The 13090-nt window shown below is 39.8% G+C and overlaps 1 protein-coding gene across 8 annotated transcripts in view; it reads left to right on the top strand.

Annotated features, from left to right (window-relative positions):
• Positions 1 to 450: 450 nt before the first annotated feature.
• The window catches only part of cpeb3 (cytoplasmic polyadenylation element binding protein 3), a gene marked incomplete at its 5' end in the record, with an annotated part of 44714 nt that continues 32074 nt past the window's right edge, over positions 451 to 13090 (top strand). For 2 of the 8 annotated variants that reach the window (XM_079248394.1, XM_079248393.1), the window contains 3 exons: positions 1760 to 1825; positions 2128 to 3020; positions 11734 to 11818. In XM_079248394.1, coding sequence (XP_079104520.1) covers positions 2139 to 3020; positions 11734 to 11818 — 967 coding nt within the window. Of the gene's footprint in view, positions 530 to 737; positions 822 to 1759; positions 1826 to 1955; positions 3021 to 11733; positions 11888 to 13090 lie in introns of those variants that run through there. The other 6 variants (XM_079248392.1, XM_079248389.1, XM_079248390.1 and 3 more) reach the window with 5 other exon arrangements.

The following is a 13090-nucleotide window of genomic DNA, read 5'->3' as shown; positions in this document are numbered from 1 at the left end:
AACTGCGTAATTGCGTCATCAAAACAAAGCCAGCTGTCGCCTGATATGGGAAACGTAGTTTCATGGAAATGTAGTTTCACGATTATATTATATTATATTATATTATATTATATTATATTATATTATATTATATTATATTATATTATATTATATTATATTGTCTTTTAAACTGTCTTTATTTTCATTAAAAAAATAATAAATTGTGACTCTTGTAGTCTTTTTATGCCAATCGTGCTTTAGACGAGCTTTTGGGGGGGAAATAAAGGGACTAAATAGGTTACAAAGCACACTGTGTGAAGGCTATATTTGAACCAAGTAATCAAGAGGAATCGGTTTGACAGCTTCTGCATCTTAAGAAACTACAACTCCCAGCAACCTCTTCGGTATCATCCATGCGCCGCAGTCAATCAGCTGTTGAAGCAACTGCTGACTACTTCGGCACAAGGGTAGCTCGTTTGTCATATCTGAACCCTGACGGGGGCCATACAGAAATTTCTTTATTCAGAGTCTGAAACGGTGAACGATAAAGGTAATTTAAATTCCACGTTGGACATAGAGGCAACCTCAGAGTGTGTGCATGCTGTTTTGTCGTTTGTAGGGGTACACATATGGATTAGAAGGGGATTTCATGGCAAGGCAGTTTCATGAAACGTAAAGCGGATGTCTCGGTCAGTGACAAACTGGCAGCTGAAGGGTCAGGGCTTTTTTTGGTCAGGGTCTGCCATAAAGGGCCGATGAAGTGAGCCACCGTGGGTTGCTGATTGTGCTGCTTTGATGACCTTGGAAGCATTGCTCTTGGAGGAGAAAACACGGATTAACTGGTGGGGTGTTTGCAACGCATGCTGGTGTGATTATGTTTTAAAGTCCAATTCATATCAACACAGTTATGGTGCTAAAACGATCAGGCATGCCACCCAGAGTGTTATTTTCAGTCTTCATACTATTGCATCCTTTTTATTGAAAGGCCTTAGTATTAGAGCTGCATGTTAGATCTGCTTCTACCAGGGGAAGCTCATCTGTTTTGCCACTGGTTTAAATTTAGCACATATTTAACCTTGGATTAAATGACGACATAAAATCGAATGGTTATTATTTGTCAGATTATGCTCAACCATATGTGTGCATCTTCAAATATTTTTCATCCAAATCTATTTGGTGATTCTGAAAATTAAATTTGCCATCTGGAATGATGTGCATTTTGTTTGAGCATTTTGCAAGGCGTTGTCTCCGAAATGCAAAGTAACTGATAGGTTCATGTAGTAAGAAAGGCTCAGCTATACAATATGAATAGAGGACATTTAGTAACTTTAGCCTGTTAGGGCCTTAAAATGCAAAGTACATATTGTATTATGTAAAACCGGTGCCTGTGTCAATGCGGACTTCTGGCAGAATAGCTATCTCTGCGCAGTAAAATAAAAATCTTAAATCCGATTTGGGATTACTCTAATCGTTTGTAAACTTTAATTCACCTTACGGTCTACACCATGCTCTGATAAATATCATATTTAGTTGCACTAGAAACGCGTACAAAATGAAGGAGTCCAGCTGCGTCACTTTCTGCTGCAGTAAAAAATAAATAAATTGAAGTGTGTCGTTTCTTTCGGAAGTCATAAAAGAATCTAGTCATGTGTTTGTCGACATGTCTAGGTCAAGGTAAAAGTGCATTTTCACCTTGCTGAAGGACAGCTGTATTTACTGACGTATGTAAATGAATATAGGGGAGGTCCTTTGGCAAAAAAAAAAAAAAAAAAGTCACCGATTCAGTTTCACATTGCAGCTCTGGAGTTCCTGCGTGGAAGGAAAAAACGAGACGTGGCGAAATCTGGTGAATATCTGTTACCATATAGTGTCCGCGTATAATTTGTGGGATTTATGATCCACTTTGTAACCTTGGAGAGTGTTTAGCCTTTTCCAGCCTCTTCTTCTCCCGTTTTCTTCTTCTTCTTTTCGGCTAAATGGGTGATCACGCATTCGCTTTGCATCTGTCAGGTCCCACGAACACCATATCCCCGCTGGAGCTCTCCCAGTTCATCAGATACAAACACAGTCCCACGAGCCCGGTGTGTGATCTCCTGAATTACAATAATAATAATATGAACTCATCATGTCTGTTTCCCCCTGTTGCAGCTCAGCAAGCCATGCAGGATGATTTACTGATGGACAAAAACAAAGCCCAGCCTCATCACCAGCAAGATCCGACGCAAGTAGACCCTCCTCCTTCCACACCGACACCGTCATCGGAGCCCACTTCTTCTTCATCCGAGTCGGAGAGCCCGTCGACTGGGAGCAACCAAGCGGCTTCAGCGCTGAACAGCGGCAGCAAGGACAAAATACTGATGGAGTCGCCGATCCTGCCCGGCTTGAGCTTCCACCACCAGCCTCAGGAGACCGGTGGCCCCCTTTCCTCTCCTTCCTCTTCGTTTGGGAGCACTTGGTCCACGGGAACGTCAAACGCCGTGGACGACAGCTTTTTCCAAGGAATACCTTCAGTGAATGGAACCATGCTTTTCCAGAACTTCCCGCACCATGTCAACCCAGTCTTTGGGGGGAATTTCTCCCCACAAATCGGCTTGGCTCCCCAGTCCCAACAGCATCAGCAGCAGCAGCAGCCCCAACAGAGGAGGTCTCCTGTCAGTCCCAGCCAAGGCCCTTTCCCCCAGAGAAACGCTTACCAGACCATCATGAATAACAGTAAGGGGTCTTCGTCGTCTTCCTCTGCTTCATCGTCCGCTTGGAATAATCATCAAAACGCCGCATGGAGCACAGCCTCCAACCCATGGAGCGGGCTGCAGGCTGGCAGAGACCCGCGCCGAGCGGTGGGCGTCGGTGTAGGGGTCGGGGTGGGAGTCGGCGTCGGAGTGCCGTCACCCCTCAACCCAATCTCTCCGATGAAAAAACCATATACCAGCAATGTCATAGCACCCCCCAAATTCCCAAGACCAGGTCCCCTCGCACCAAAGCCCTGGATGGAAGACAGCGTATTCAGGACTGACAACAGCAACAACATACTGCCTTTCCAGGTAAGTGGGCCACTTGTAGCTTTAGAGTTTTACAAAACAATTCATCTAGTTGTAAAGCTTCAAAAGAGGCTTCATTAGATAGGCTACAACACATCAGGACATGAGACAGAAGTCCGACATCAAAGCTGGCTTGACAATAATAAGGTCACCCTGTATCAGCACCTTGGAGTCAGTATTAATCTGTATTAGCTGCAATGGGTGCTGGACTGTGAATAAAAAAAATACATAAAAGTCTTCAACATTAAATTTATCTCTTTTTAGAGCTCAGTAATCTCACATTTCTTTACACAAATGCTATATCTCATCAATGCCATAGGCTAAGTTGGATAATCCATTATAAAATGTTCCATCTCTTAAATATGTGACAGATGTGGCACATGTTAGGCTGCTGTTTAGTTTGTTTCACAAATCACTGAGTTTAATTAACTTTAATTTCATTTGTATGCAGGAGTATTGCAGAGTGGATGTCAAATAAAATGAGTAAAACAGTTGGTCCTTGAGGTGTTAATGAACGACGATGGATATTTGTAGTGGGAAATGTCACTGAAATATTCTCCCAGTGCAAATTATTTCCTGTCAGCTTTGACTCCGTGGGATTTAAATAACATTTATCAGCTTCCTGTAAACACCAGTTCATGCTTTTTACGAGCAAGAATTTGTTTTTATTGTTAATATTTTATATGAAAGAATATTAGTCATAAAAAAAAGAATCTGCTACCAAAAGATTCAACTGCACAGTAATTAGAATAAAAGAGAGCTGTCACAAAGTATATTCACATGAATTAAAATGTTTAATGCCTGAGAAGAAACTGACATCTAAGGTCTCCTCTTTGACCATTCAAGGTGTCTATTCATTTCAGTAAAGTGGAGGCCAGTGTTGGCATTTTCTATGGGCTCTTCTTTTGCCATACTTGGTTAGCCTTTTCTCAGAGCAGAGCTTAAAATTTTCAATATCTATCTAGCTCTCTAGCTAGCTATGTTTGAAAGAGGGTGGAGTATAACAAATCTGAGCTCCATCCCAACCAACCAAGGTAGAGGTTAAAATAGAATGAAGTTTGTGGAAAACTTCATGGGGAAAAAAAAGTCATTGAAAAGCTGACACAGTTTCCTTTTTTCTTTTACAAGGGGACTGTATGACTGAAAACTAAAATTAGATTGCAAGTGTTATTTCTGTTTAACAAACGAACATGTAAGTTAATAAGGACATTAGTGTTCATGTAACAATAATTTTGAGTGGCCATAATAGTATAAAAAGTGATTAAATGAGAGCAATATTTCTGACTTTAACATTTTCCCTCACCGATATGTTAACAGTTGATTACCTTTTGCACCCAGTCCAAGGATTTTCTTTAAAGGTTTTACATATCCAGTCATGACTCATGACTGTCATTCTGCCTGGCCCTTAAAAAGTCGTCACCAGGAAAAAGGTCACACATTATAATTTCCTTGACAGCTTTGATAACATTTGCTGTGGCATTGTCATGGTAAGCTTCTGCAATATCACAAGATTTACTTTCATGCAGTTTTGCATTAATTTTTAACTAAGATTTTGTACTGATGATGGGAGAGTCCTCCCACCGCACAAAGCATTTTCCATCACACCCCAAATAGTCTCTGGATTCTGTGGTGGCTTATCCATGGATAAAAATGATGTTTCATGCTCCCCGGACCACTTTTTTTTTACAGTTTCAGTCCCATGAATTTTGGCATTGTCATAAAATATCAGTGAAGAAAAAAGCTATTGACAGAATAACTTATTTATTCACTGTATAATACTGAATATGATAATAACATAATGCCAGATTGTATAGTTTTCTATGATGCTGAGGAGTATCATCACTTTTTGTGGTTCCTATGTTTAAGGGCCTTAAAATAAAGCTAAAGTCCATATCTGAGGGAAGAGTTGGCCAACATGAGCTGCAGTGATATATAGCTTATTCACATTGCTGGTCACGTGCTTGACCTATGTTTAGCTTTGCTGCCTGACAAACAAGCCAGCATATTAAGTCAGCCAACCTGCTTCTCCCTCCTTAAGTTACTGACTTGCAATAAAAGGAGCACTTGTTTATCAATTTAAAGAAAGAACAAAGTTCAAGCCAAATTGTTAACCCGCCACTGCAGAGAAGACTTGACATCCAGAGGAAATGCAGCCTGACCAAGCGGCAACCTCCGGTGGTTAAAAGTGAAGCCTATGCAGAAATGCATAAAACTGCAGTTCCCCCTTCATCCACTAGGGTCTGGCTCCAAAACAGAGCAAATCCCCATAGACTCCCATGTTAAAAAGACCAACTTCACGGCAGAAATTAACATGTTTACAGCCTGGTTCAAAAATCCATTTTAGGTTTAATAGGTCAGGTTTACCTTCATGACAACTGTGGGGGGAGTGAATTTTTTTCTAACTCGCCTGTTTAAAAGTAATTTAATCTCGAAGTTCAGCATATTTAGGGGCGTGTCCTCTTGATTGACAGGTACCAATCTCCGTCTTCTACGAAGAACGTAGAACAACTGCGGTTATTTAGCCAGTTAACAGCGTGACTTAGCTTTAGCACACTAACCTCCATTAGCTAGTTAGCTTCTGTTATCTCTGGGTTAGCTCGGTTAGCTTTTAGCTACAGAAAGCTTGGAGTTCGCTCGATGTCAATCATCCACCATGACGCTCACAGCGCCCGTCTCAGCTCCACCTCTTTGCCCATATTTGTATTTTCTGGGTGAGACGACACGCATGCCTCTGCCAAGGTGGCGATGTTCGGAAACCATCCACCGAGCTTCAACTCAGCTCTTAAGAAATTTATGGGTGACGTCACGGAGGCTCCGTCCATCTCTTTATATACAGTCTATGAGCCTGACACACAGTGAAACTCCAGCCGTCTTGAAACGTACATCCTTAAGAGGCGATAACAGTTTTCTTCATGTCAGTTGGCCTTCTCTAGGTTTTGTTGCTGAGTTTCCTCTGCCGAGAGCCTCCGTCTGTGTTCTCCTGGCTGGATTACAGCTCAAGTTATCACTAGGAGACAAGGTCAGGGGGCCACACGTCATTCTGCATGGAGTGGTCTGTGTGCCGAAGGCAAATATTAGAGATGAAGTACACCTGTTTACTCATGTAGTCCAATGTATGACTGTACTTTAATGATTAGTTGCCTCACCTGCTTGTTTCGATATAGCTGAGAAAAATAAGGTAGTCATCTTCTAAGTGTGTTGCCTCCATTCAGTTATATCTACTGGAGCAGTAACGTGAGTTGTTGAGATGAGAAATATGTGCATAAATATATATTCTGTTTCGCAGTGTGTTTTTTTTTATTTTATTTTTTTTAAGCTGTTAAGTACTTTCTGAGACTTTTTTGTGTGTCTGCAATGCACTTGGCCCCCTGACTGTAACTCGCACCTACCTGCTTAACAATTACGCCCATAATTGCGGAGTAGTTATCACCAGGACACAAGGTCGGTGCGCCACACGTCAATCGGCCTGCTTACTGAAGCGAAACCCACAACACAGGACACACGCAACAAACAGAGACCCTGCAGCATCATGTGGATCATGGATGTCCTTGTTGTCATTGTTTAGAAGTCCCTCGAAATCCTTCACATGCCCCAGATCAATGGCAGGCTAAGTCATGGCAGAGTCACATGTTTCTCTGATATGTGCTCATACTCGCCTGCAGCCGGCTGGAAGGTTGAAGTATGTGTGGAATTCAACTTAACATGTCAGTGTCGGGCATGAGATGCAAAGTCACACGAACTTCTCGGAAGATCTGCTGATGTGAAATGATAATTGCAATTCTTCAGTGTTCATCTGCGAGTGGAATCTGATCAGGAAGAAAGTTGGCAGGCAGGAAGGCAGGTCAGGTTTCCCAGCCAAATGAGGTCTCATGCAAAACGGCCAGAGCTATGACGAGTTTAAAAGTAAATCCAGTTTGCTTTATGTTTAGAGCTTTATGTGGTTTGACTTAGACTTAAAATGTTATCATTCTAGTTGTCAGTGGGACAATCTTCCATTTTGATGATACAGTTGTCTGAACTGAAGGGCAGTGGATTAATTGATGGGTTATAATTAAAAAAAATTGTAGTTTCTGTTCTTTCAAAGGGCAGGTTCATGAATTTCTATATAATGTTTATTTATTTGTATTTTATCCATATATATGAATAGTTTAAAAATTGTAGTACATATGTCGCAGGGTTGTGAATTTTTTAAATATTAGCCATTCTGATTGTTCTCATAGACACACATTGTAATAGATTACTTGTGTTGATTACAGAAGAGGTCAAATGGTTTGTATTCATAGGAAACCTCATATAAATCTTTAACTACATTTTTATCATGAAGCGCAGTGTTTTCATCAAGACAAGTCCTCACAGAGCCATGAATCTGCAAATGTCAGCCTGTCTAGGAAGAGCTTCTTTTTTAGGACTTATCTTTGAGTTTAATCAGGAACTGATAAGAACGATTAACCCTTAAACCATGGTACAGTGTGTAACCTGTCCCTGGTGTATTTCTTCTCACTTCCTATTTGGAAGCGAGTTTCAATGACCTGCTCCGGTACACCATGTGAGCCTCCAGTCCCATCTTACTTCTAAATCTGCTACTTTTCCTCTTCCTGAGCAGACTTTATTTAAAATGATTATGCTATTTATTACATTATTATACCCCATGAATGCTTTTGTATCTTCTTTGTGTGTCACAAGGAAAGATGAGCTGCTCTGTAGTCTAAGTAAGGCAACTTAAACCTGAATTCCGCACACGAGTAACTTTTGCGCTGTGTTCAAGTACAAAGCCCATTTGGGATTATGGTGTATGCCGTCTCTTCAGGTTGGTGAACTATACAGTGGGTTCTCCAGCCGCTGCGCATTACCGCTCTCATCCACATGTGTCAGAGTGGAGGGGAAGAGGCAGAGGAAACTAAAAGCTCAGCGTTTTGAGTGTTTACCATTTGTACCAAGTGGGCAGATTTTTATCTGCGTGGCGCTGTCGGCTCCAGAGTGGAGGGAATAACGCTTTTGAATGCTCAGCCGAATGGGCAACAATAGCCATGGTGTGCAAACAATGTGTTCCCAGCTCGGCCAGCGGACACAGGACGCAGCTGCCAAGCTCTGCTTAGGTGCGCTCTCTGGCCTTACCTTTGGCACACATGTCGCTCTCATCAATGCAGTCTCGCACCATGGGAAGCAAAACATTTAATCAACAGTGAGTGGTTCAGGTGTCTTATTGTAGTATGGCTACGCTGGACTGGAGTTAACCAGTAAGCTTTATGATGTCAGTAGGATTTTAGGGAGATTTGCAGGCAACGACCTAATGAGACACAAACAACAGTCATTAGCACCTCATGACTGCACAGGAACAATCTTGAACACTTGAGGGCAGATTCAAACCCCGTCGGATCAGGTGGAACCGATTTCCCATCAGACTGATTCGATGACAAAGAGCAGCTTTTGTCACATTTATTTTCCTCCTTTGATTAACTTTAGGCAGTTTAAAGGACAATTTTATAACATTTGAGACTTTTAACTGGTTTTCATTCAATTGAGAAAAAAATAAACAAAAAGCAGATTGTTCTGATGGTATCAGCCATATAAGTCATGTTAACAGAAGCTCTTGTTGAGCGCTTGTTTTGCCCAGTCGATCAAGTGTTCTTTTGCCTCTTTTTTTTTTTATTCACAACTGAACATGTATGAAGATCTGCTGAGGTGTCTGTTTTAAAGTGCAAAAACTGATAGATTTATCATTTTGAAGAGTAATTTGTTGATAAATTAGCAATGAAAAAAGCAGCGTTTCAGTGATAGCTTTATTTTGCACAGTTGACAGCCCATGCCAGAAGCAGCAAACCACCAGAGGTTCGGCAGTGAGATGAGGAGGACTTCATTAATTACAAGAAAGCTCAACAGTTGACACATAGCTGACAGATTTATCTTGCCTCTAGCCTCTCCACCATAAGAATCCACGTTTAGTCTCTTCCATTTGCTTTTTAGATGAGAAAAAAAACCTTACGATTTACATGCCTTTCAAGATCATCTGTGGTAACCGTCATCCCCAGAGCTGACACATACTTTCTATTTTTACCTGTAGAATCTCGGCCAAGATCCATATTTTATGTCAGCCCAGTGGGCCAGGGATACAAGCTGTGCTTCTACTTTTATTTTATTTTACCAAATTTGGCCCTGTTATTGCCGTTATTTATTCACATAAACTCTGGTGAATTTTTATTCCATCTGAAGGTCTGTAATACAGTGAAGATATTCTTAGGTTTTAATTCACTGCAGTCTGTGGTGGCTATTTATTTATTTTGTACTATTTTAGTTTTTACCTTTTATATTTTATATATAAAACAGCTTATTTACCTTTATTTGGTATCATTCTTTTCAGCACATCATTTGAGTAATGTTAGTCTTTTTTCACTTTGACAATGCTATATTAACACATTAGACCCAACAAAACAAAATCTGAGTTAGAAAAAGTGAGATTTTCTTTAAAAAAAAACAAAAAAAACAAGTTAAAACCACAAACATGTTTATCAAACCATTTTTATACTTTCAAAGAAAAACCTAAAACACCTATTTTCATCAAAATGCAGACTATGTCTTGGGTAGTTTTTGAATATCTATTTACAAAACATTTAGTGATCACAATGGCCACTTTTACATGGGAGTTTTAATTCTCAATAAAAGTTCATTCCACTTTGAACTGATGAAAAATGTTCAGCTTTAAGTTATATCCGGTCGTCTGTGCAAGCTCCTTAACTTGTCCCTGTCCCAATGATGTACATATTCCGCACGTTGCCTCCCGTCTTCGGTAGTCTATCTTCCTTCTCCTTCTCAGCTGCTAAAACTAAGTGACGTAGGATTCTTGTGTCGAGCTGGTGCTTCAAAATTACAATAAAAATAGCAGCAAAACTGATACTTGGTATGGACCTTTCAATGTTACGACACAAAAGATGACAAGTAGGAAGCGAACTTTGTTGATGTCCAGTCGATGTAAGTACATCACATCTGCCCCCTGTCCAATCAGAACCACTTCCAGCATGTCGAACTAAAGCGGAATTAGGTAATGACGTGTTTCCATGTAAACCTTAATTCAGGATTGTTTCCATTTAAACTCGTAAGAGTATCCTGTTAATTCAGAATTAACAGGAATTAATTCCGAATTTAAAATGTAACCCTACCTAATAAGATGTTGCATAAATTATTTGTTCCACCCCAACATTTCCTGACCATAAGACGGAGATGACGCTACAGATGTCCTGAGTATTTCCAGGTTGTGTTAGTCCTCCGGTCCGCCAGGAAAGCAGCACAGTATTCTGCTTTAGTATTTTGGTCACAATCCTGTTTCGTCAGCCGCGGAATGTGTCATTAGTTGATGTGGTGTTTTTTGTTTTTTTTTTCCATTCAACAGTAAGAAAGAGGTTTTTACGTTTTCCAGAGGGGAATGCTTGATTGCTTGTTAGCACTTTCCTTGGAACGATCCATTTTTGTTTCTTCCTACATCAAAGTGAAGGTAGTACACATGGGAAAAGTATGCTGCAATTTTTTTTTTCATCATAACCCTGATTGCACTTGGTCTATCAACACAATTTTAAAAAGTGGCATCGAGTTGGAAGTCTACACTGTTGACAAATTGGAATCGACATTGTGAGGTTGCAACTTTCTGCAACGTCATCTTAAATCGTATAAGCGTCCACCCCAGAGGGTTAGGGGTGATGGGATGAAGCCTGTTTTTAGATGTAGCATGGCTTTTACATGGAGGATTTTGATTTTTTTTTCCACATTTTTTCAACAATAATGATGAGGAACTTTACAGCTAAAAATTGCAGATGTGCATTCCTTTCTCGTCTGTGGCATACCCATAACAGAAATAATGCCTGACCATGACATCCAACTGGCGCCCTCTGCATTAAAACCTTATGTGTGGAAGTTCTGCTTCCATGGATTTATTTGCTCAAAAAGTCTGGTTTGTTTGCGGAAGTGTGAATGCGCAACCGAACTCTGATGCAGATCAATGAAACAAACTGTGGTCAGCCTACAATGGTGTAAACCCAGGAAGGAGACTTCAACTCAAAGGGTATTATGGGTTCAGCACAAGGCACTGTGGGTAAACACGGACAAAATATATCAGGTGTTTCTTGTCGGGAGAAATGTCAGATGTGAAAGAAAATATGCAGCTCCCTGTTTTGCCTTTACATGAAAAAAAAGTTTATATCCATGTTATAAATAGATAAGCAAGTTTTAGTCTTTACTATGTTATAAGCAAATTGTTGAAAAAAGATTACATATATAATCCTTAGATTAGATCTCTAGATCTTGATCAATATTTGGATTATATACATTATTCTTAATATATATATATATATATATATATATATATATATATATACATATGTATGTAGAGAAAGAGAGTTGCGTCTTTATTTTTTTCTTGCAACTTTTTTTTAATGTGTTGCTGGAATCAAATTTTGAATTGTTTGTATTTTGTTAAAACAGTTGGTAAATTTGGATGTAAAAAATAAATGGTAAAAATGAACAATCTACAGATTAAATTTTTTCTTTTTACGTTGTTTTTCAGAAAATGTAGCAATTTCTGTTTACATAAAGTTTGTATGTTGTATGTATGATGTTCTGCTGAAAAGCTGTAAGTGTGGCTTGTGTGTCCCTCACTCTGCTGGTTTTTTGTACGAGCCAGTGTCTTCACTCCTTTTCTGAACTTTTCCATGATGTTTTTGTGTTGCAGGACCGGAATCGGCCCTTTGATGCTTTTAGCTTGCACTCTTTGGAGAATTCCTTAATGGATATGATAAGGACTGACCACGACAAAGGTAAACCACACCCTGCCGGTGGCCCACCAATGACTATCGCTGATATTATATGGAGGAATCATTTTGCAGGTTAGGAATATTCATACGTTCATGCTTTCCCTATTTAGGTGGTTGTTATTTTGGTTTCTTTTTTTATTGCTTCAGGGGCATATATCATCTTTGATTTGTGTTTTATTTGCCAATCTGTTAACCAATCCAGTTTAAATCACCATGCTGTGCTTGAAATTTGAAGATGAACCTTACCTGCAAAATCTTAAGTGATGTGTGTGTGGGTGAAGACGTGTGGACACAATGGTTTTTATTTATTTACAAACTGCATTTCCTTTGTCAGTCTTCATTGATCAGTCGATCCTATCCTGATACCCCTTAACTTTTCTTAGCTAAAAACAGTTTTTTGAACTGGTTGCCACCAAAATAACAGTGAAACTTATGACATAAACTGATTTGTATCTTCAGGATTTAATCAGTGTTGCGAAGCAACAGTTTTTCTTCACAGTGAGATGTTTTTTAGACAAAGATCATGCAGTTTCATCTCTTAGACAATAAGAAGAAGAAAGAATGACCTTTTGGAGCTTAAGAAACCTGTCTTCACACCCTTTTAAGGACATCTAATGTCTGTCAGGCTTTCTAAGACAATATTGTTGCAACACTAGTCATGTGCTATTGTAAAACTGCTGTCTCCCAGATGGAGCCTTCTCAGGTTTGGTGTAGGTAGTTTTGTTTTTTTTAATTTTTTTTATTCTACCCTATTCTGCCATCTTAACAATAGAAAGATTGGTGGGAGGGGTGCATAATGAGCAGAGCTTGTATTTTCCCAATCCTTAAGTCTGTTTTTCCAATCTTGTGCTGAGCATGCATTGTTTCAGCAAATGATCATCACCCTCCATAATCAGCTTCACTGGAAAGATGTTGTAATGTCCTGCAGGGCTTCCCTTGCTAGTGTTTGTTAAAGCACAACAAACACAGAGGAGATATAAGAAAGCCCAGGGAGGGCGGTGTGCGTTCTTTGCATGCTTCACCCTGTTGTTGTCATGCAGGCTGTGTTGGGCAGAAAACTGCTATGCAAACCACATAGAAACTCCACCCTGTTACCTTACTCAATGTCTGAGGTTGGCCCTGTGTTTTTTAACTCATGATGTCATATTTTAGATCACAGCTTTACATATTATTGTGCATGTACCCATTATATACTACTTAATCTGCCACTGTTTTGGCAGATTAATGCTGAGGTAAGACCCATTTTCTAGAGTAAAACTATGAGTGCTTTGTTTA

This window comes from Telmatherina bonti, assembly GCF_933228915.1.
Source record: "Telmatherina bonti genome assembly, chromosome: 11".
Classification (NCBI taxonomy): Eukaryota; Metazoa; Chordata; class Actinopteri; order Atheriniformes; family Telmatherinidae; genus Telmatherina; species Telmatherina bonti.
This window is presented reverse-complemented; position numbering and strand designations above follow the sequence as displayed.